Genomic DNA, 25199 nt, shown 5'->3' with positions numbered 1-25199 from the left:
CTGCCCTCTGCCCAGGCTTTCTGGCTGCTCCGGGGATGTACCTGATATGTAAACGTGCAGGGGCAGGAGCCTCTGTCATAATACAATCTATTCACCACAGTATCTCCAGCAGCGGCCATACCTGCCCCCTGTTGGTGCTCAAGATGTCTTTTTTGAATGCATGAGTGGCTGTCCCCACCTCCCCTGCACGGTTAGTGCCGACCACGCGGTCTGGGCTTCTCACGGGGTTTCGTGCTCCCTGTACTCTCCACCAACTTGAGTTCCTCAGTACCCATCTCTGGGTCCTTTCACAGTGCCCTAACCTTGGCAGGTGTGTTTTGGTTGGTTGGTTGCATTTTAACACCCAACAGTCCTTATAAAATCAAGGAAGAGGTAGGTTCTCCTTTATTCAAATGTGTGTTACCCAAGAACCAATTCACGGATGTGCCTGAGGTAGAGGACCAGCCTCTCTCCAGGGACCTGAGGTCACCAACAATGAACTAAGGGCTTGGAAATGGGGCAGAGGGGTCCCAGGAGTGTTCCACTGACTACTGCTCAGCAGGATGAGCTACGGGTTTTCCTTTTCAAAAACAGCAGAGCACAGACAGTATAGTCAGAAGACTTAAAGTGGAGACCAGGCCACAAGAGTCCACTGTACTTTGGCCAGTAGGACTTGATAGGAGTCAGGTAACCAGTTGAGCGACACAAGGCCCGGGGATGGCAGGGTTCCTGACTTTCCAGACCAACTACCTGAGGGCTGGTGGGGAGAACAGGGCTCTGCGTTGCTCTCAGCTGAAGAGAATGAGGACACTGCAGCCAGAGGTAGCCAGTGTGACAGGGGAGATAACAGGGGCACCTGGGACAGAACCTTCAGCTGCTCCCCACTAAGTCCCCCCCCCCCCGAGGACCCGGCGTCTCACATTTCTGTGTCTTTGCAAGCCTAGAATGCCGTCACCTTATCCCCCACATGACTGACTAGTCCTCAGACTTACCCAACAGTGGTGTCACCAACTGGATTTATACCAAGCATATAATCCCCAATTTAGATTTATAAAGCATAAAACAATGTGAAAAAGTAAAAATATTTCAGCAATTTGGTTATGAAAAATACCTATGGAAATAAAAGGGAAATCTCCAAAACGAAATTATCAGTGCCAAGTGCAATGGGTGGGGCTCTGGGGTCAGACAGGTTGAGGTCAGTCTGGAAACACCCCTGCTGGCTGGGTTTTCTTGTGCAAACAGCACTGCCCCCTGGCCTGCTGGCTCACCAGTCAAGTAACCCCGCTTCTGAGCTTGCTAATAAAAAACACAGTCCTGTGGTTGTCAGGTTATAGAATCTGTCTTTAGAAGGAGTTTCATCTGAAATCACTTTGGTTTATGATATTTAAAAAAATTAAAAGTTCTGGACTGGATGTCTAGGCCCTGGGAGTGAAAGGCTTATGAAAGGACAGTCATCCTTGTGAACACCTTTGCAGTTGTAAAGGTGGGTATGTGTTCTCAAAGCATTTGTAACTTATAATTTATAGAAATAACAATCTTGGCAATCCTTGTATTTTTTCATTGCTTATTTTGTCTTTGCTATTTTTCCTTTTTTTATGTAAGGTTTCCATTGCGTGAACAATTAATGTCAAATGCTTGCTTTCCTTGAGAACACAGGCTCGCATGTACGGCACAGCCATGGCAGCTAGGGCCTGCCTTATGTCATGCTGTGTTAACCTACGCTATTTAACAAACTGTCCATTTCAATGGGTTACGGTGTTGTTTCAGTATAAATGAATGGTAATTTAGGGACTAAGGAATGCATGAAAAACCTTCCACTGGAATTAATGGCAATTATATTTTTCACTTAGGATTCTATTCTCCAGGCCCATAAAGTCACACACAAATACACACACACACACACACACACACACAAGGTTCTTAGATCTTTATTTTACAATACTTGGTGTATACTCTCTCCTCTTGCCCCCTCACCCGACCTGGAGGTATTGCTCCTACGTATTCTTTTCTGTGGAATACCATCAACCACGATCCATTTTTACCACAATTCATTCAGCCATTCCTTTAATGATGGTCATTTACACTGTTTCCTTCAGTCCTTACAAAAAAAAATACGCTATACATTGATAAGAATAATCTTAAGTACTGGCATGTTTGTCTTTCCTTAGGGACAGGTTCCCAAACATGAGACTGCTGAATTGAAGAGTGTGTATTCTTAATGTTAAAACAGAGTCACAATGATTTCCAAGGCTGTCACAATTTATTCTCACAGCAGAGTATGAAATTAACCCTCCTGCGCTTCCTTGCTGAGAGTGGATCAGATGACAACTTAAAGACTTATTGGACTGCGGATGTTCTAGTAAATTTGTTCAGAAAGTCACTCATATTCATATAGTAACAGCATGTCAATGGTTTTCAAAAATTAATTCTAAAAAGCCAGTTATGGTTGCCATTTATAATTCTATGCATGATTTGTGATTGAGAGGAAAAGGAGGAACTTGAGAATCTGAAATCTATCCTCAAATGGTATCGTTGAGTTATGCAAAAAAAAATTTTGTAGGTTAAAAAATATATGAACAGATCACTGAACAGTGTAATTTATAAAACTGTTTGTGAACCTTTAAAGGAGAAGTGTAACTTACACTAAGTAAGATTCCAAAGAGAAATTCTGTAGGTTGACAAATACTGCAAAAATGTATTTCTAAAGTGGACTACGTGCATGGAAAATTTAAAAAGCAACAAGACATGATAGTTTCTTAAAATAAATTATTTTTCCTTTAAAGTCTCTGAAAGGTAACATTTGTGTACTACATACATATCCTATCATTTTTTACAAGACAATTCATAAAATAAGAGAAACAGGGAAACAAAAATACAGGTGGTCTCTGGGTTATACAACATTTTGGTAATTGACATGCATCTGTATGTAAACATCCTCCTGGAAAACAGCAGCATGATGGATGTGGGTTCTCTTTAGCCCATTTTTATCTGTGGTACGTACTGAGTAACACAGCCCATAGCTGCCTCCTTTTACTCTCCAAACCTCCTCTTAATTATCTACTTGCATATTTATGTAAGTAATGCTTCTAGAAATTCTTCAGCAAGCCCAGAAGCAGGTTAAAACTTCAACATTGTCTTGTTTATTATGAGGCAGCTCAATAACAATGGCCATGCCAACTTATATACGCCCGCAAGCAGTAGAAAACGTGTTACATGCTACTTCAAAATCTGTTCCATATTTCATCTGGAATGCATACTGAGTTGTAAAGATACTGAAAAAAACATGTGGTATTTAATATGGAAAATCTTTTGATATGTCCGAATTATTACAGAGGACTAGAATTTCAAACTTCCAGTGACTGTTACATTCACACATGCAGATCTAAAATATACTTTTGTGTTTTTGTGGCAAAATTGTGTACCACTAAATCCCTAGGTATTGTCTGTAGATCCTTTCTGCTGCTTCCCAGAATACTTTTCTCTTGAATAATTGAGACTTTAAAAAGCTCACTGTAATAGTTAAGTGTGCCTATTTACAACTGGACATATTCTGATATGTATTCTTTAGTTGGATATCATATCTAACTTTCAGTATACCGGTGTTCCTAGGGGACCCTGTTTTTACGTTTCTGAGTTGATAGGTGATATCTGAGTAAGAATTCCCATGCTCCTTCAGTACCTCAGGAGGTTTCTCCCCCCGGAAGGGCTCTGATGGAAGGCTTCTGCACAGTCCCCCTGGCTGCAGTCTCAGGGTTTGTCATCTATATGAACTCTTAGGTGCACACTGAGTCGGGACTTCCTGCTGAAGGCCTTCCCACACTGAGAACATTCATATGGTTTCTCCCCCGTATGGATTCGCAAGTGTAACCTAAGAGTCGACCGCTGGCTGAACGTTTTGCCGCATTCTGTACACTGGTAGGGCTTCTCCCCTGTGTGAGTCCTCATGTGTATGATGAGTTGCGAGTTCTGGATAAAGGATTTCCCACATTCACTGCACTCATAGCGTTTCTCCCCCGTGTGGATTTTTTGATGTATGATGAGGTTTGATTTCTTGAAGAAGGTTTTTGCACATTCATTACACTCATAGGGTCGCTCCCCTGTGTGGATTCTCTGGTGTGTAGTAAGTTCGAACTTCTGGGCAAATGTCTTGCCACACTCACTGCACTCATACGGCTTCTTCTCCATGTGTGCTCTCTGGTGCACAATGAGGTTTGACTGGTGGGTGAAAGCTTTTCCACACTCAAGACATTCAAAGGGCTTCTCCCCGGTATGAATTCTCTGGTGCTTAATGAGGTTTGCCTTATGGGAGAAGGTTTTCTTACATACGTTACATTCATAAGGTTTTTCTCCAGTATGTATTCTCTTGTGACTGATGAGGAGTGACTTAAAGGAGAAAGTCTTGTCGCAGTAATTGCAAATGAAAGGTTGTACCAAATTTCTAACTTTCTGATGTTTAAAAATGGCTTCTTTATGGCCAAAGGCTTTTCTACTTTTGTTATATTGGGCGTACTCCATTCCAGTATGGGTTTTCTCTTGCTTTAGATAGAAAAGTGCTTTTCCAAATCCATTATAGTCATCAGCTTGCTTCCTTATGTAGCTGCTACCATTAAGGAAGTCTGAACTATATTTCAAAGTTTTTTCATATAAGTCATATTTATAGGGTACTTGTCTTAAAGAAACAAAGTCTGTGCTCAGATTGAATGAGTTTTCGAAGAGATCACTTCTTTCCTCAATTGGGGTTTGGTTCTTAAAGATTATAAACGGCCTCGTCTGCTCCTCTGGGTTGCTGTGCCCCCTCTCCACTTGGTCGTCAGCCTTCCACACCTCTAGGAAAAAGCACAGGAAGTACAGTCAGTGCTTCCACTGTAATGTTATAGAAAGTGATGCCTCCACAAGTGTTCCTTTGTAGGGATGCCTTTTTAGTTTGGGACCCAGTATTCCAGTATTAAAAAGTTCCCAATGTAAATTTTTCCCATCTCTTCAACTTTGAAAGAAAAAGGATTAAAAAAAAAAAAAAGAGCCTATAGTAAAAAAAAAGAAGTGGAAACTGACAATGAACACAGTAGCACTGAGATTACAAAGTAACCTTCAAGGGGGGTAAAGTGGGGTAAAGTGAAGTAAAAACACAGGGCAGCAAACAGGAAACATGACGTGGGAAGGCTGGCGAGTCCAGGGTGAAGGAGATTCACAGTGTCCTCAAGGACGCTGCAGTTAGCACAGAGACCAAGAAAATAAGGTGAAGATGTTAAGGGGAAAGACACAGGCAGATCTGAGTTCAGCAACTGGAACTTTGACTCTGAATTACTGTGGTTGGACCAGCACTTTGTCTACATACTTCTAGGCTCTCTCTCCTCCTTTTCCCTTCCTACCGGCAGCATTTCTTAGTTTTGGGGAGACAATCCTATTGCAGAGCTCCACATCTCTAACACAGTGATTTTCAACCGCTGCGCCTTGGCGTTCTGGTGTACCACAAGAATTTTAAAATAGGTTTGTGTCCCTGAATAAATAGTTATTGCCTCTTTTCCCTTAGATTATCAAATTTAAAAATGACAACAGCCAACACAACAATAGCTGTCTGGTGTAAATTAATCAAAATTATACTTTTTTCTTTCTTTTGGTCAGATTGGCAAAATAAGTTTTTGGTGTGCCACAGAATTTTTGTAATTAGTTTATGTGTGCCACGAGATGAAAAAGGTTGAAAATCACTGCTCTAAAGTGAGATGTTTGCAAATGAACGGCAAGGTCCAGAAACTCATATATTCTGTAGGAAATATAAAATCAATCCAAAGATCCATCCATGATCCTTTTTGATAGATTCAATGCTATGGCTGGTTTCACTGCTTTTTCTATTGAAGTTGTTGGAGAGAGAATGCTTTCATTATGATCTTATTTTTCTCCATTTATTTTCAGAAAGTGCATATGGGGACAGATTGTAGAGGTTATTTTTATTTTTTTCCGATAGGATTTTATTTTATTCCTTTGAGAGAGGTAGAGAGAGAGAGAAACACTGATTGGCTGCCTCCTGCATGAAACCCGGGCATATGCCCTGACTGGGAATCCAACCTGTTACCTCTTGGTTCATGGAACCACTGAGCCACACAGGCCGGGCTTATCTTTCTCCTTTTAATATGCTTAATTTCTCCGTCAAATCACCCAGTCTCTACCTATGCCTTGAATAACCTTTACCATCCTCTGTGCATTATTGGTCATTCCTGCCTCCTGTGATCCTGCTGCCATCTGTGTCCAGGACAACGTCACTCTTGCACTGAAAAAATGGTTTCCCTTGAGGCCACTACGCCAATGACCATGAGCTAAAATATAAAATATTCAGACATCTGAGGTATACAGGTCATCTCTTTGCAGCTATCTTTAAAGGTTTAGGGATTTGAAGAAAAAGTCCTAACAATATTTCAAAGGTACCAACTCATTCACAATCTTTGGGATATTACTTCTAGTGGCTTCTGGTTCTCATTCCCTCCTTCCACAGCTTCCCTAGAAAGTTCTTACCTGGCAATTCTAACTTGGTTAGCCACAGCTTTTGTTGCTCCAACTTAAAAATCACATCTGGTTGGATATCTCCGAGAACTTGCTAATGGAACACAGCTCCTAAATGCTTGGACTTTAGAACTCTAGAGTCTCTCAGCTTTAACACCTGAAGCTTGAGATGAAAACCACTTACTAATTTAGAAGCTCATGACTTCTGGTAACTGAGAAAGGACATAAACACTACTAGGTAAACAAGGGTTACACCTGAAAGCTGTCCTTACCCACTGACAGCAAGTTGCTATAGTTCTCCAACATCACATCCATGTACAGGATCCTCTGAGACGGGTCCAACTGCTCCCATTCCTCCTGGGTGAAGTCCACAGTCACATCCGTGAATGAGACTGATCCCTGAAATGGCATATTGCTATTCATTCTGGAATGATGAGCATTTGGTGATACAGAAAGGATATATGAAAAGTTATTCTTACCATATTGTTTTAAAAGTCATTCACCAGGAAATTTACACAACACCAACTGCACATCTTCACTATATTTTGTCAAAAGACATTTTTGCACTGTTAGAGCATATATTCAGATTTTCCCATATCTCTGGCACTGTCACACTGGACAGGTATCTAAGATTAACAAAACCCCAGGTCCCCTCTAAAGATGTGTAGGGGCTCAATACTGCATAAACACTAACAAGAGCAGTTATCACAAAGGTGATGATGATGCTCACAGAGGTACTGTGTTTATGGTATCAAACTAGACAATATTAAAGAATAAATTAAACTTTTTGTGATATTGTGATCTGTAAGAAATATATTTGGTCTTTGTCCACAGTTCCTGGCGCACAGCTCCCCAAACTCCTATATTAACCTAAGAATTGAGTGTGATAAAGGTTCTTGCAAAATAAATGAGGTGAGTTGGAAGTTACTTAAGAGGCTGGTCAACACTAGACCTGACCATGTGATTAGAAGGTTGGAACTTACAGCCCTGCTCTGTGACCTCTGGATGGAGGAAGCGAGTTAAAAGGTACAAACTTCAAGTTATAAAAAATATGTTGTGGGGATGTATAATGTAGAGCATGATGGGTATAGTCTTTTTCATCTACAATAGCATACCTTCGAAATGTCAGGGTAACTTCCCTTTTTCCAGATCCAACAACCATGCCAGAGCAGACACCATAAATTCCTTCTTTGTTACTGTTATCAACTGTTAATTGTTGACTGTTAACTACCCTGCACCCACCCATATACATGTAAAAGATGTATATGTCTATCATTTTATTTTTATCCAATCACAGAGGTTTCCCCCACTTTGCTTTCTCTCGCCTTCCTAATCTATCACCAATGGATTTCATTTAACCCCCTTACGTCTTCTCTTTTGATTGGCAGTTTTGCACCTTATTTTATATATTACATTCTCTGTAATATATATATACATTCTCAATCCATTGAGGTTTTGATTCCCAGCAATTGTCAACAGTTTAGCTCAAATAAACTCACAAAAATTCTCTACAGGTTTAAACGTTTCTTATGTTGACAATACACCATATCAAATCATTGTATTGTATATCTGAAACTAATATGTCAAATTACATCTCGATTTAAAAAATAAAAATTAAAAAGACTATAAAAAATAAAAGAATGTTCACAGCAGCATTTTACATAAGAGCCCAAAGTAGGAAAAACAAATGTTCACCAATGGATTAGCTTCTTGTGGTATATTAAAACAATTAATTACTATAAAGCACTGAAAATGAACTAATTCCAGCTACACAGGGAGAACTTCACAAGGGCTTCAAGAATGCTGACTAATTTCTATTTCTTGGCCTGAATGGTGGCTACATGGGGGGGTGTGTGTGTATCTATATAAAATAAATCACATGTACATTTTAAATAGTCTTCTATATATGATACTTTATCCCCACAAAAGAAATACTGAAGCACAGAAAACCAAGAATTTAATCAAAACCAGAAAGTTATAAGAAAGGAAAAAATAGTGAAGACCATTTAATAACTTTCAATACCATCTCCATGTGCCACATAATAAGTACACTAAGAACTTTTGCATCACTGTCAGACCAACAAAGGTATAAACCTGTGTATGGCACATCACTGTGGCTCGATTCACACTGATTCAGAAATGGCTCTACCATCAAATATGAAAATACTTTGTCTCACAATGCTGTTTTCCATACTCTATACAAACAAAACACTGCTCAAAAAATTGGTGATAAAACACTATTCTGATACTGTAGCATTAAAAAGATGTCAAACATGATTGACTTCAGAGGCTTACTTTTGTCATGACAGATACAGTTTCAATCTGAAATGATTTCCTGCTCTGGGCAGAAATTCTATGGCCATGAGTAGAGGTGTACCTAGCTTATCTGACACCCAGAGCAGACTTTTAACACCTTAACTCTTTAAACTGTTATATACATCTAAAATCTTCACCTCTAAAAGAATCCTCTTAACCTATTTACATGCTCTTTCCTTTGAATCTATACCTTTCACCTTCAGTTATGACTTCCAATTCCTTAACTTCTCATACTTATTCCAAATTGTCATTGCCCCTCTAAGATTACATACCTCCAAAATCTAGATTATCCTTGTCACCAGCTTCAAAACCCTTGCCCCAGTAACTTTCCACCACTTCCCACTCATAACTACTAGCCCCAGGAAAAGTTACAGGAAGTGAGAGGGAAAAAAAGATAAAGGTCTGAGTACTATAAAAGGCCTAGTTATAGTTTACAAATTTGCATGTCATGTAATCAGCATTATTTCAAGACATCTTACAGGAATCTTTAGCAATTTGGCATGGGAGCAGAGAATGAAGATGATGATGGGTCATCTATGCCTGAGATCAATACCATGAGGGTCAACAATCAGAGTCAAGATTTTCCCAATTGTAAATATTCTCCATTTTAAGGTCACTTCTGAAATTACAGTTAAAAAAAAACCAGGATGACTAGAAAATTTCCTAGGGACTAAATTAAGTACTAAGGGACACAAAGACCAGGGTAAGTCTTCACTCTGATAGCTACCCCTCAATTCTCTCCTTTGCTTCCTACATCCACTGCCACCCCAGCTATTACAAAAGCTTCCTCTTATTTCTTGTCTCCCCTTATTCTCTTTTACCCCACATTCTAAAGCATCTGTAATTTTCCTGATTAGAAATGGATACCCATACCTATTGTAATAAATTAACTAGCCCATTATTCAAAGCAGCTGTACTGTTTTCACTAAGGTTGTGTAAAATTTTTGTAATATTTGCAAAATCCTAATATCTACTACCTCAGTTTCCAGAAATGTTATGCATAATCTAGTATGCTTGTCTCTTCATTAAAAATGCTGTTTATTCAGCTTGTAATCTACATGATTCCCAGATCAATTCCGGCTTGTATATTTATTTGCATATATTGGGTATTAGTTTTATTAGTGGCTATTCAGCTTTTCAGCATCTAGGGCAGGGGTGGGGAACCTTTTTTCTGCTAAGGGCCAGACCAAATGATTTTGTGGGTTGTGGAATAAGTATCAAGCACAACGTAAGTAGAAACATCCATGTGACTCATCACTACACAGGCATAAGTTATAGACCAAGTAACCTCTCACAAAAGAACAGAATAAAGAAAAACTAAGCAGGAAAAAAATCAGAAAAAATTTTAAATATATAATTGGATATAACAGGTTAGATACAGCTTGAGGAGATGATTAGTGAACCGTAAAATAGGTCAAAGTAAGAAATATCCAGCCTGAAATAAAGAAAGAACAAAAGATGGGGGGAAAAATCTAAAAGCCTAAAAGACATATGGGACAAATTAAAAAGGTCTACTATATTTGCAATTGCAGTCCAAATAGGAGAGGCAAAATACAACAGAAACAATACTTGAAGAGATAATGGCTTAGAATTTTCCAAAACAGCTCACACCAGACCATAGAAACACCACTAATCCCAAAAAAATAAATACAAAGAAAACCACACTTAGGCACATCATAATAAAGCTGCTAAAAATCCCAAAGGAAAAAAGATGCATTGCCTTCAGAGGCAAAACAGTAAAACTGACAGCTAACTTTTTCAATGGAAACAATGGGAGCCAGAAAATAATATTTTCAAAGTGCTGAAAATACTAAAATATGAGTTGGCAAACTTTTTCTATAAAGGGCCAAGTAGTAAATATTTTAGGTTTTGCAAGCCACATGTAGTTTCTACTCCAAATAACCAACTGTCATTGTACCACAAAAGCAGACAGGAGCAATATATAAACAAAAGGGCACAGCTGTCTTCCAATAAAACTTGACTATGGACACAGAAATTTAAATTTCATATAGTTTTCACATCATGAAACACTCTTCTTCCCCCCCAGCCATTAAAAAAATGTTGTAGGTAATTTATTCAGCATTGTTTCATGGCATCTTATAGGAATCTTTAGCCACTTTGCATGGAATGCAGGTAATGGGTCATCTATGCCTAAGATCAATACCAAATACTATATACTAATACTAAATATCAATACTAAAAACCATTCTTAGCTGCGGGCCATACAAAAACAAGGCAGCAGGCCATTTGGCCGATGGGCGATAGTTTGACCTTCTAAAGTAAAATTACAACTACTAAATAATAATGTTATGTGTTAAGTATTATTACTACTATCAAAGGACGTACTCCAAAAAGAAAATTAAACCTAGCACAAATCAGTTAGATGCAAAAAGCAACAGACAGCAAAATATGTTGTTAAAATAAGCACATATGGAATGGAGGGAAGGGATGTTAAGTAATAAGCTGAAACTAATTTTTAGATGCCAGAAACCTAAAAGTACTGTGTTTGGGAGGAAAATATAAATTGTGATTAACTTTAAATGTTTAAGTAAACATTAAAGGAGTAAAATAAACTTTAAAAGGATGGAAATATATTCTGACAGATCTAGAAGAAAAGTAGATCAAGAAAATCAGTAATCAAAATAAAATGGAATAAATATTTAATAAAAGATTAAGAGCTTCAGGAGTTTAAAAAAAACACCACTTAAAAGCCTGAAAATAAAAGTAACAGAAAAGCCTGCAGGAAAATGTCAATAATTGATTAAAACAGAATTCCAAAAATAAATGAACAAACAAAAGAGAAAACAACAAACTAATGGTTGCCAGATGAGAGGGGGGGTTGGGGTGAAGGGTGAAAAAGGTGAAAGGGATTAAGAAGTACAAATTTCCAGTTATAAAAATAGTCACAAGGATGTAAAGTAAAGCTAAGAGAATATAGCCAATACTATTACAGTAACTATGTATAGTGTCAGATGGGTTCTAGACTTATCGGGGCAATCACTTCGTGAGGTATATAAACGTCTAATCACTATGTTGTACATCTAAAACTAATTTAATATTGTACATCAACTGTAACTTAAAAATTAAATTAAAAAAAAAGACACACACAAAAAAGAACAGATAATTTCTATTACTTAACCTGGGTAAGTATATGTGTGCCCATTTTATTATTACTCTTTAATGTATACATAGTTGCCATACATATTGTTATAACACATATAAAAAGTATTATAATACTGTATATGTGTTATATTACACAATAAAAAAATTAGGAAACTATGCCCTGTTATGGGAAGACTAAAGACTAAAGATATGTTTTTGAATGATACAAACATACCTAATCAAGAAAATGAAAAGACAAAACCACAGATGGGAAAAAAATCTTTGCAAAACACATACCTGATAAAGAACCGGTATCCAAAATACATAAAGAAAACTCCTAAAACTCAACAATAAGTAAACAACCAACCTGATTTAAAAATGGGCAAAAGACACCTCACCCAAGAAGACATACAGATGGAAAATAGACATGGAAATATGCTCTACATCATGTCATCAAGGAATTGTAAATCACAACAAGATACTTCTACACACCTATTAGAATGGCGAAAATCTACAACACTGACACCACTAAATGCTGGCAAGGATGTGGATCAACAGGAACTCTCATTTACTGATGGTGGGAATGCAAAAACGGTACAGCCACTTTGGAAGACAGTTTGGCAATTTCTTACAAAATGAAACATACTCTTGGCATACAACCTAGGAATTACACTCCTTAGTATTTTATATCCATGCAAAACCTTGTACACAATGTTTATATAAAGCTTTATTCACATTTACAAAAACTTAGAAGTAATGCCCTTCAATAGGTGAATGGATAAATGGTGGTAAATCCATACTGTGAAATATTACTCAGTGCTAAAAAGAAATGAGCTATCAAGCCATGAAAAGACACTGAGGAATCTTAAATGCACATTTCTAAGTGAAAGAAACCAATCTGAAAAGACTACATACTGTATGATTCCAACTACATGACATTCTGGAAAAGCATAACGATGGAGATAGTAAAAAAAAAAGCAGTAGGAAAGTCATGCAACTGCCAGCTGCATTTAGGTGTGCGAGCCCCCAGCTCAGGCCAGGATGTTTGTCTTGGTGGAGATGGTGAACACTGTGCGGATTCCCCCATGGAGATCTGAGAGGAAGCTCAATGACTCCATTGCCAATGAGCTGAACAAGAAGTCAGCTACAAGGTACTGGGCCCATGGGGTCACACGTAAGCCTTGGCATGAGAGGGTCCAGCACTACCCACCTGCAAGCTTCAGGCCCAGCCTTGGGCAATTTGCTTATCTCAGAACTTGATTTCCTTACCTTTACAAGGTAATTCTTATCCCACAAGGATGTTGGACGGAATCAAAAGAGAAACTGGTTTTGAAAAAGGCCCCTGTAACTGCAAAGTGCTAGATGACACACTTCCTAATTACTTTGCAATCTTGCGTAAGCATTTACCCACTCTGGGTCTGTTTCCATTTGTAAAAGAGAAATAATAATTGCTGTCCAAAAAAAGCACCCACAATGTTTGTCAAGGGCTCAGGGAGAAGGAGGGATGAATGAATACATAGAGCACAGGGGATTTTTAGGGCAGTGAAACTATTCTGTGTGATATTATAATGGTGGATACATGTCATTATGTATTTGTCAAAACCCACAGAATGTACACCACCAAGAGTGAATCCTAATGTAATCTATGGACTTTAGGTAAAATATCAATATTGACTCATCAATTATAACAGGTATACCACATTAATATAAGATGTTAGTAACAGGAGAAACTGTGTGTGTAGAGGGAGTATATGGGAACTCTCTGTACTTTCCACTCAAATTTTCTGTAAACCCAAAACTGCTCTAAAAAATGAAGTCTATTAATTAAAAACACATATAAACAGAACAGTATGATTAATAATCTATCTTATAATAACCTATATTTGTACTTTGTACATATGTAGAAATAAACTCTGGAAAGCTACTCAAGAAAGTAATAATAGTGAGACTTGTGGAGGTTAGAGAATATAAATACGCATCCAAATATTTACTAAGTTCTCTGCATCATGCTAATCTGATTAGAAAAATAAAATACACAATAAAATCCTGCATTTGCACTGAAGAATGCTATATGAAATAACCATAGACAAATTGATAACTCTTTTAATTTGGGTTGTTTCTGCAGACACTGTCCAAAACACCATCTAAGTGAAGGTTTATAAAATTTCTTCAGACCTAACGCTAGACAACCAAAAAAATGGTCTTCATAACCAATGTAAGGCACTTAATTAACTTGGTTTGCTTTTCAGCTGCTGGTATTGATCAGTTATATTTACTTTGTTTTCCTTTATTCATCTATACTCTTTTGTTTCATAGTCTGGATCCTTATAAACTTCCTCAAATGTACTAAAAAACAAAGTTGGAAATAAACAACTCACCTGGGATTTGTTCATTTTCTGCAGTTTTTGGATAAAGGTAGATATGAAAGCAGACCTGAAATAAAGCAAAAAGAAAGGTATTGTTATTAAAGATCTGACCTGCTTCAGAACTCCTAGAAATCCCTGCACATCACCTGGGAAAACACCACCGCCTGGGGTAGTCACTTTGCCTCTTCAAAAGGGGCAGAAAAGATCATACTGGCAGCACTCACCTTCAATCACACATTATGAGACCCCAAAAAGGCCATGAGTAAGACCACCCACTATCAAGAGGAAAAGTAATCAACAAAAGCCTCACCTAATAAAAACAGGGAATTTAAAACAAATATAATTCATATACTAAAGGCTTTCATGGGAAAGTTAGACAATGTGAACAAATAGGGAATTTCAGAAGAGATGGAAACTGCAAATAGAAATCAGATAGAAATGCTAAGAAAGAAAAACAGTAACTGAGTTGAAAGAATACCTTCAACAAGTTTATTATTAAACTCAACAGAGCTGAGGAAATTTTCAGGAAATCTGAAGACAGGTTAAAAAAACATTACCCAAACTGAAATACAAAGAGGAAGTGGAAGAAGAAAAAAAGGGTGAGGGCTGTGGCACAATATCAAATGACCTAACAAACATGCCAATGGAATCCCAAAGGAGAAGAAAGAATGGGACAGAAGTATTTAACGATATAATGGCCAAGAATTTTCCAAAAATAATGCACAATAATGTCAAACCACAGATCCAAGAAGCTTGGACAATTTATCCAAAAGGGCTAAACCCTCCCCAAAACAAAACAAAGACACACTTGGACACATCATAGACCACTAAAAACCAGTCAAAGAGAAAGTCCTGAAAGCAGCCAGAGGAAAAACAGATATATATACAGAGGAAGAAATAATCACAGCCATTCTCATCAGAAAACAATGTACTGACATCTTTAAACTGCTTTTAAAAAAGCAAAAAAACCTCAAAAACCAAACATACCACACCACCTATCAACCAGAATTCTATACCCAGTAAATATATTTTTCAAAACAAAAAAAGAAATAAAAACCTTTTCAAACAAACAAAAACAGAATTCATTACCATAGACCTGTACTAGAAGAAATATTTAAGTAAGTTCTTCAGATAGAAGGAATATGAGCCCGGCCGGGCGTGGCTCAGCGGTTGAGCATCAACCTGGGATCCAGGCGATCAGGGTTCGATTCCCAATCAGGGCACATGCCCGGGTTGCAGGCTCGATCAATGACTCATCATTGATGTTTCTATCTCCCTCTCCCTCTCCTTTCCTCTCTCTGAAATCAATAAAGATATATTTAAAAAAAAAAAAAAAAAGGAATATGATACCACCAGGCAGAAACCTGGATCTACACAAAGAAATAAAGAGCTCCAGGATGGTTAAAAATAAAGATAAATAATAACACAAAAAGTGAGGTAATGAAATTGGAAGTATACTGTTTTAAGGGTCTTACATTACACAGCATAGTATTATTTAAAGGTCCACTGTGATTAATTCAAGATGTTTACTGTAAACTCTAGGGCAACCACAGAATTAAAAAAAATATATTTTAATCAATTTTTTAGAGAGAGAGGAAGGGGAGGAGGAAGGGGAGGAGGCGGGGGAGGGGAGGGAGAAACATCAATGTGAGAGCAGAACATTGATCGGCTGCCTCCCGCCCACCCCTTCCTGGGGATGGAGCCCAAAAACCAGACATGTGCCCTGAGGAGGAATTGAACCAGCAATCTTTTGATACATGGGACGGTGCCCAACCAACTGAGCCACAACCAGCCAGGGCAGATATTTTTTAAAAGAGGTATAAATGATAAGCCAATAGTGAGAAAAAAGTGGAATCATAAAAACTACTCACAAAATTCAAAGTAGTAAGAAAAAGAGGAAAATAGAAACAAAGACCAGATGGGACAAGTAGAAAAAAACTAGCAAGATGGTAGGTTTAATCCAGCCACATCAACAACTGGTATAAACACACCAATTAAATGGCAGAGGTTATAAAATTAGATAAAAAAGCAATACCAAACTATGTTCTGCACATAAGCAGTGTATTTTAAATATAAATATATAGCTAAGTCAAAAGTAAAAGGATGAAAAAAGATATACCTTGCAGACCCTAATTAAAACAAAAGCTGGAATGATTACATTAATATCAGACAGTTGGAAATTAAACAACAGACTTCAAAATAACCAATGGGTGAAAAAGGAAGTCACAAGGGAAGTTTAAAAAACACGCAGAATTTAATAGAAATGAAAACAGAATATACAAAAATTTGAGAGATGTAGTTACAGCAGTATTCATAGGGACACTTATAGCATTAAACTATTTCTATAAGAAAAGTTTCAATGACTTCAGCCTCCACCTTAAGAAACCAGAAGGGAAAAAAAAGGTAAATTAAACCCAAAGCAAGCATAAGGAAGAAAATAATAAAGGTAAGAGCAGAAATCAATGACACTGAAAATAAAAACGAGAGAGAAATTCAATGAAACCAAGAGCTGGTTATTTAAAATGATTAATAATATCAAACCTGTAGTGAACTGGCCAAGGAAAAAAAGAGAACACTAATTACAAATACTGAGACCTAAGGTAACCATATAGGTTGGTCTGCAATTAAAACTTTTAACTGAAACCACCAGTTTATAAAGGTAATCATGTTCTAGGCGAGACTCTTCCCTGACAAAAGTGAATCTTTACCTTAATTAAGCCTGCCTATTGTCTTTTTGCAGCTACCACAACATACCTTTGGAATGTCAGAGTAACTTCCCTTTTTCCAGACCTCTCAGAGCACAACCAATGCACCAATGGGGAGACCACAAATCCTCTCGTTATCATGTTAATTGTTGACTGTTAACTATCCTGTATCCACCTACATCAAAGATGTGACTATCATTTTATTTTTTATCCAATCCCAGAAGTTACCCCACTTTGCTTTCTCTTGCCTCCCTAGTCTATCACCAATGGATTTTATGTAACCCACTTATGTCTTCTCTTTTGATTTAATGTATAAAATAAGATGCGAAACTGCCATTCTCTGGAGCATTTTCTTAATCCACTGAGATTTTGCTTCCACAGCTGTCGACAGTTTGGCTCAAATAAACTCACAAAAATTATCTACAGGTTTGAATGTTTCCTAAGTTGACCAAACAGGTAACCATTAGCTACTCTAATTAAGGAAAAAAAGGACAAATCTGAAATACACAAAATTAAAAAGTGGGAAATATCAAATACCAGAGAAAACAGATAAAATGGGAAAATTCTATCTTCAACAGAAACAAAATACTATATAAAAATAAAGTTAAGGAAAATGCAATTATTTTATGAAGATTATAAAATATTGCTGGGGGTGAAGCTGGGGCAAAACAAAAGAGGACTTGAACAAATGGGAAGGCCTACTACAGTAAGACACATCATCATAATGGTGTACATTCCCCCTAAATTAATGTAACCATTACTGGGGGTCACAATAAAAGTACCAGCAATTTTTAAAAATATGAACGTAAAGTGCCACTGGGAATCATCAGAAAACTTGTATAATCTCAAAGTGGTGAAGGCTCTGGGTGCTATGCATAAGAGGAAAGCGCAGTAAATTCAACTATAAGTTCCAAACGCCTGCATGGCAAAAACTACCAGCGAGCAACGTCAAAGGCAAATAAAAAGAGCTTTGCCGCTCATATAAGTATCAGCTGGCTGTGTGACCTGCGCGAACCACTTCACCCTTCAGAGCGTCCGTTTTTCCTTCTGGTGAAACTGATACTAGCGAAGGCCCAGGGTAGGTGTGAGGATTAGGTGAACACTTAACTGAAAGGGCTCCTGCAAAGAGGTCAGTGCTCTAATTCGTTCGGCACGTCGTGTGCATGAGGAAACCTGCAGCATCTTTCAATTCTCCCTCCACCTCGAGGCGCCCCGGGACGCGGCACGCGGCACACGCGCGCGGCCAGGTGTGTCCGGCCCCGCCCCCGGCCTCGCGCGTGCTCGCTGGGCCCAGTCAGGCGCGCGCCCGGCCGGACTTCCGGACTCCCTCCGGCTCCCCCGGACCCTCGCCGCGGGTCTGGGGCGCTTCTCCGGACAAAGGGAGGAAGGCGAGCCTCGCAGCCGCCCTGTCCCTCCGCCGTCCCCGCCCCCGCACGTCCGGCCTGGAGAGCCCTGCCAACCCCACGCCTACGAACGCGCCCGGCGGCCCCCCGACGCCGCCCCGAGGGTCACCGCCTCCAGCGAGTCGCCGAAGTTTGGGCTCCCACCCCGCGCGGGCAAGAGCCCATCCCTCATCTTCCCCACAGCCCCCAGGCCTGGCGGAGCTGCCTGGCAGCCTCCCTCATACCTAGAGGGGCACAGTCTCCACTCGTGGCTCAGTGCCAGGCTGGGTCACGGCGTGGGGTGGCGAAGACACGCGGAAACCGGGGGCCTGTCACCCACTCGCGGCTAGAGGAGGGGGGAAGGGCAGCTACGGGTGCGCTCACAGCCTTGCACATGCGCAGCTGCAGGAGCTGCTCGCCCTCCCAGGGTCCTCCGAGGAGCGGTCCGTCGGACTTCGAGACTACATTTCCCATAAGCCTGCGGGCCATGCTGTAGGGACTCTCAGGAAAGTCTTCGCCTAGTTTAGCGGTTTGGAAGCGCATGAGCGTTGACGAAGATAATCCCTTGGAAGGACTGTTCGTTTCTTCCAGATCGTGTCAGGAGTTACAATCACTATCTCCCCACAGTACAAAAACCTGCCTCTTAAAGATTACTCAGGTGATCTATGATACCTGTATCTGAAATAGAATCTATGTATAAAATAAAAGAAACAAAAGCAAATACCTATAATTTCACTTTTCAAAGATAACACCTTTAAAATAAAATTGGCCATGAAGATGATATATGCCACAACTAGCTTCTTTTCTTCGTTTAGAGCAGTTGTAGGTTCACAGTAGAATTTGAGGAAAAAAGTACAGTTCCCATACACCACCTTCCCCCTCACATGAATAGCCTCCTCCACTATTAACCTGACTAGAGTGGAACATTTGTTACAATCCCGTGTACACCAACACATCACCCAAAGCCCAGAGTCTGCATTAGGGTTCACTCTTGGCAGTTGTACATTTTATGGGTTTTACAAATATGTAATGACATGGATCCACCACTATAGTATCATACAGAATAGTTTCACTGCCCTGAAAATCCCCTGTGCCCCATCTAGTCATTCCTCCCTCCCTCTCCCTAAGCCCTTGGCAACCACTGATCTTTTTATTTTCACAGTTTTTGCCTTTTCAAGAATGTTAAATAGTTGGAATCATACAGTATATAATCTTTTCAGATTGGTTTCTTTACTTAGTAATATGCATTTAAGACTTCTCCATGTCTTTTTTCAGGGCTTGATAGCTCATTTCTTCTTAGCACTGAATAATATCCCATTGTCTGGATGTACTACAGTTTTTCCATTCACCTATTGGACACCTTGGCCACTTTCAAGTTTTGACAATTATGAATAAAGCTTCTATAAACTTCCATGTGCAGGGTTTTCTGTGGACATAAAATAAGTTACTCATTTGGGTAAATACCAAGGATCACAATTGTTAGATCATACAGTAAGAATATGTTTAGTTTTATAAAACAAACAAACAAACAAACTGCTGAACTCTTCCAAAGTGTCTGTACCATTTGCCTTCCCACCAGCAAAGAATGAGTGTTCCTGTTGCTCCACATCCTTGCCAGCATTTGGTGCTGTCAGAGCTGTGGATTTTGGCCTACTAATAGGTGTGTAGTGGTAGCAACTAGCAACATTCAAGTCTGCATTACTACACCTACCATGCTTGGAAACTCTAACAGAATACTGGAGGCCATTCAGAAAAATCTTGGCCCTGACCAGTGTGGCTCAGTTGGTTAGAGTGTCATCCCATACACAGAAAGGTTGTGGGTTCGGTTACTGGTCAGGGCACATACCCAGGTTGTGGGTTTGATCCCTGGCTGGAGTATGTATAGGAGGCAACTGATTAATGCTTCTCTTTCATACTGATGTTTCTTTCTCTCTCTCTTTCTCAAATCAATAAAAACATTTCCTTGGGTGGGAAAAATCTTGGAATAAAGGTTCGGGGGCCTATACCTGACAAACTTTTCACTTTTATAGAGTGGGTTGTTTAGGGGCTGTGTAAATGCACCAAATGGTTCAAATAAATGACAACTACTATGAGGATCTGACACCCAAGGATACTGAAGAAACTATTGAGGAGCTCAAGACTGGGAAAATTCCAAAACCTGGGTCAAGGAGTGGGCGCTTTTCTTGTGAGCTAGCTGAGGGTCTCACCTCTTTGACTGAACCACCCAAACGACCTGGCTTTGGTGTGCAAGCAGGCCTTTAATTTATATTCAACTGTAAATATGTCACTGGAGGAATAAAATATGAATCTCCTATCTAAAAAAAGGGGGGGTACTTGTACACCAATGGTCATAGCAGCATTATTTACAATAGCCAAAAGGTGGATGGAAACAACCCAAGTGCCCATCAACAGAAGAATGGTTAAATAAAAGGTGATATATATAATTCAGCTAAAAAAAGAATGAAGTTCTGATACATGTTACAACATGGATGAACCTTGAGGATAAGACAAGTAAAATAAGCAAGCTACAAAAGAGCAAATATAGTATGATTCCATGTACAGCAAGTTCATAGAGAGAGAGAGTAGAATAGAGATTACCAGGTACTGGGGGGAGGGAGGCATGGGTTGATGAAGAAGCTCTGAAAAGAGATAGTGGTGATGGCTATACAACATTGTTAATGCACTTAATGCCACTGACTTGCACACGTAAAAATGGTTAAAATAGTAAATTTCATGTTATGTATATTCACCAGAATTTAAAAAATAATAATAAGCTGGGCCCTAGCCGGTTTGACTCAGTGGTTAGAGCATCGGCCTGGGGACTGAAGGGTTCTGGCTTTGATTCCGGCCAAGAGCATGTATCTCAGTTGCAGGCTTGATCCCCAGCCAGGTCAAGGTGGGCGCTTGCAGGAGGCAACCAACGGATGTCTCTCTCTCACTTCTGTCCCAACAAGCACTGACACCGATATTAAGTACATGCTTGGATGGCACTGCTATAGGATGCAAAGAAATTTTAACTGTAATTATAGTGACTATTTAAAGTGGAGCAAATGTGTGGTTTGTCCACAGATACTGACAAAATCTTTTTATTTTTGTTTACTTGCTAAAATGACATTGCCATGGGGCACAGTTAATATGTCACAACATGTGAACTCATCAATGAACTTTTGTACTCTGTTATATTAAAATCCATTGGTCTTTCTTGTACTCTGAATGGATCATTTATCTAGACATGATTTTCTAGGATCATGCATTGGTCATTTGAAAAATACTGGCTCACTGAGTCATGAAGATCTTTTAAATGCTGAGATATTTTATTACATAGTAGTATCAAAAGACCACAATAATATCACCACTAGTCTCATCAGAAAAGCCTTAAGTACGGGGAAGTGGATTTTGCCAAAATTCTACTTTTCACTTGAAAGCTCATTTTATCATTGGGCGACAAATATAGTCAGTTGTTTTCCTTGAAGTGACAGCTCACTTCATTCATTTTTGAGAAAATGTCTGCCAAACACTCAGCCTTCATCTGACACTCAGCTGTTCAAGGAAAAATGGTGTTCCATGAGAAAAGCAGTTAGTTCAGCTCATGACTCAAACAATCGCACGAGTGATCTTCCTGGAGTCAACCATCGTGTTTTTGTGTGTGGCACAAGTATTTCATGCATACTTTTCATTTAATCAGACAGAATAAAAAGACATGCACTCAAAGGTTAAGGCTTAATACAGTTAATAATTCATACTGCTCCACTAAGGTCATTCTTAAGTCAAACTAACATTTCTTTTCTGTAGTTGCTTGCAAGTGCAGGATGCAAAGGCTGCTAGGTCACTTTTGGTGCCACTGTCTGGAATCCTGCTATGGCACCAGCAGGTTCCCTCACCAACTGCTCTTGCACCATTATTGCAAATGTCAACTCAATGAAACAGGAAAATAATGTCTAGTTATTATTATTATTATTATTATTAATATTAAATAATACTGACCTCTTGGGTCCCCTGAAAGTGTCTTGGAAAATCCAGGGGTCTTCAGATCACACTTAAAGCACAATCGCTGTGCACAATTATCACACCTAAAAAATTAACGTTTCCTTAATAATATTCCAACAGCCATTTGGTGTTCATAGTTCCAAATTCTTTTCATAAACATTATACATCTCTTCAAATTTTTAAAACTCAAGCTCCTGCCTGGCCGGCATGGCTCAGTGGTTGAGCACTGACCTATGAACCAGGGGGTCACAGGTTCGATGCCCAGTCAGGGAACATGCCTGGGTTGTGGGCTTGATCCCCAGTAGGGGGCGTGCAGGAGGCAGTAGATCAGTGGCTCTCATCATTGATGTTTCTCTCTCCCTCTCCCTCTCTGTCTCCCTTCCTCACTCTGAAATCAATAAAAACATATTTTAAAAAAAAATAAAATAAAACTCAAGATGGAAATGAGTCCATGTCCTGTGATTGATGTCTTAATACACAGGATTCCCCCTCCATTTCTTTCTTTTCCTTTGCCATTTATATGCTGAAAACACTGGGTTGTTTATTCCAAAGAATTTCTGGCAATCTGGACTTTTCTCATGATCTTATATTTTAATGATCAACTTTCTAGTCCTTCATCTGGATTCTGAACTTGAGAAGGTCAACACTTAAGAATTTTTGGCCAAATGTTAACAGTGATTCCTCACTTCTTGCCAGGTCTTAAAATGATTTCTTTTTCAAAGTTACTGGTTTCAGGTTTCTCCCTCAGGCGTCTTTATTTCCTACTTTTTTATTCAGCGTTCCTGCAATCAAGCTTTGTCAAGCATCCTCTGGGTGGCAAACACTATACTAGGACATAGCTGTGAGCACCTTGTGGTTTATATTCTAGTTGGGAGGACAGGCAATAAGCACTAAGTGAAATATACAGCACGTCAGGTGGCATTTACCACTTAAAAGTTTGTATCAGGAGGGCTGGCAGGGGATGTGTGTGCTTTTTTAAATAGGGGGAATAGAGAAGTCTTTACTGAATAGGTCAGGTTTGAGTCAAGCCTCCTTAATCAGATCTTAGGACCCACAATCAGATCCCTACTGGCAGATGTTCCTTTCCTTGAATTATTTCCAACGTCTGATAACACCACTCCTTCTAATCACCAATTCCTTCCTGCAAGTTGACCTGCCTCCCTCTTTTATACCTGAGATGATGGGAAGAAATGATACCTAATCACAGCTTTTGCCTCCTCATTTGGGCTCTAACAAGTGGCCTTCAACCTATCTTTCTCATGGCAAAACTACAAAGTAGGAAGCCTGCAGAAATTCTCCTGATAGGAAGCAAAGTGAATCTCATGCTCTTTATTTTTAACATAAATTAACTCTGGAGAACAAAACAGCCTGAACCTTGCGAAATCCAATTGTTTTACTGAGCATTTGAAAAGACCATCTTTCTCCTCGATGAATGAAGGATTCTTACGTGGCCAATGGCTTAGAAAGGGTTCATCCAGGGATCCTCTGGGCATACGAGGACTGTTACTGCCATTCATCTCTGCCTTCCCAGCACTGTGCTTAGCATAGGGGAGAAGTGAATGAATGACTGGTGCAAGAACTGACAATGCTGGAAACACAACGACTACCGGCATCATACAACCCTGTGGTCCTGCCCCCTGAGTGTACCAAGTGCTGCCACACATCCTGCATGCGTCCTGCTGGAGTGGGCGGTATGGGTGGTACCAGCATCACCTAGTTTTTCAGCACTGCCCATGGGAGCAAAACAGGCGGTGCCTCTTCATAGTGCCAGAGGAGGTAGCTGCCCCTTCAGGCCCTCCCTCCTGCTGGCCAGGTCTTGGGACTGCAAAGAACTCCAGCTAGTTCCTTGCTCTGTCCCCTCCTTGGGGAGAGACACCTAAAGAATATCCTATTTATCCCACGATGAGAAGGAAAAAAACATCATAGTTATTCTGAATAAGTTTTAATGCTGGATGTATTGTTTTTATAGAGGATTTAGAGATAATTTCATATAGGTCAGAAAGACAGGGGTATGAATATTATCAGGCAAAGTATTATTACTAAATGAAGCAGTTGAATCAAAGCTTCCCATATTTTATGTATAGATCCAGAGATAAAAAGCATCAGGGTCTGTTAGTCCAAATACCTGTTTAAGAACAGAAAAAGTAAAGTCTGGAGAAGTCAACAAGCTTTAATTCTGACAAAGACAATCTGTTGATGGTTTCAAAATGATAATATGACTGTCCAGGTGTCCCTAAGACCATGCTCAGGTTCGATTATTCTGTAGAAGGACTAGCGGAACTCAGCAAGATGTTATACTCCTGGTTACAGTCTATTGCAGTGAAATGATACAGACTAAAGTCACAATGGAAAAAGGCACAAAGGCCAGGGTCCTGGAGACACCAGACACAAAACCCAGTTGTCCTCTCTCAGCAGAGTCATGCAGGCTGTTCTTAACTTTCCTAGCGATGATGTGTGACAACACATACGAAGTATTGCTGACCAGAAGCTCGCCAAAGCCTTGGTGTCCAGGGTTTCTATTGGGGCTTGGTCATATAGGTATGTCTGACCTATACCGCTCATTTTAAGTCTCCAGACCCAGCAGAAGCCAAGCTGATACCATGTGGACCAAGGCCCCCAGCATAAATCACATTGTTAGCACAGTCTATCTGGCTGATCCAAGGCCTCCAGGTAAAGACAGACACTCTTATTAGGCAGGATACTCCAAGAGTTTAGAGATAACCTCCCAAGAGCTGCACAACAGTTAAACCTTTCTTCATAAGGTATAGGGTTTAGACAGCCCAGGCTTGTTTAGTTAACCTTTTACTGCATAATGACCTACATGAGAAACTGGCTGTGTATTTTGTTTTGTTTTGTTTTTCTAGAAA

At 39.4% G+C, this 25199-nt stretch overlaps 1 protein-coding gene across 3 annotated transcripts; it reads right to left on the bottom strand.

Annotated features, from left to right (window-relative positions):
- Positions 1-1891: 1891 nt before the first annotated feature.
- ZFP1 (ZFP1 zinc finger protein) lies at positions 1892-18795 on the bottom strand. 3 transcript variants are annotated; one of them, XM_081118783.1, is made up of 4 exons: positions 18591-18795; positions 14271-14325; positions 6747-6873; positions 1892-4805 (listed from the first exon to the last, which is right to left on the bottom strand). In XM_081118783.1, the coding sequence occupies exons 2-4, from the start codon at positions 14283-14285 to the stop codon at positions 3727-3729; spliced, it is 1221 nt and encodes a 406-aa protein (XP_080974909.1). In that variant the 5' UTR covers positions 14286-14325; positions 18591-18795; the 3' UTR covers positions 1892-3726. The 3 variants fall into 3 exon arrangements, with proteins under 3 accessions (XP_080974909.1, XP_080974910.1, XP_080974911.1); XM_081118784.1 differs by having other exon boundaries at positions 6747-6898; positions 18591-18751; XM_081118785.1 differs by lacking the exon at positions 6747-6873 and having other exon boundaries at positions 18591-18741.
- Between the last annotated feature and the right edge of the window lie 6404 nt (positions 18796-25199).

The sequence above is a fragment of the Miniopterus schreibersii genome (assembly GCF_964146895.1).
Source record: "Miniopterus schreibersii genome assembly, chromosome: 18".
Lineage (NCBI taxonomy): Eukaryota > Metazoa > Chordata > Mammalia > Chiroptera > Miniopteridae > Miniopterus > Miniopterus schreibersii.
This window is presented reverse-complemented; position numbering and strand designations above follow the sequence as displayed.

What these genes read in the sequence shown, in the direction of transcription:
- ZFP1 (XM_081118784.1), bottom strand. Translation starts at nt 6,897, where the DNA reads ATGAATAGCAATATGCCATTTCAGGGATCAGTCTCATTCACGGATGTG. An exon ending in TAGCAACTTGCTGTCAGTGG is followed by an intron (nt 4,806 to 6,746) that starts GTAAGGACAGCT and finishes GCTTTTTCCTAG; the next exon opens with AGGTGTGGAAGGCTGACGAC.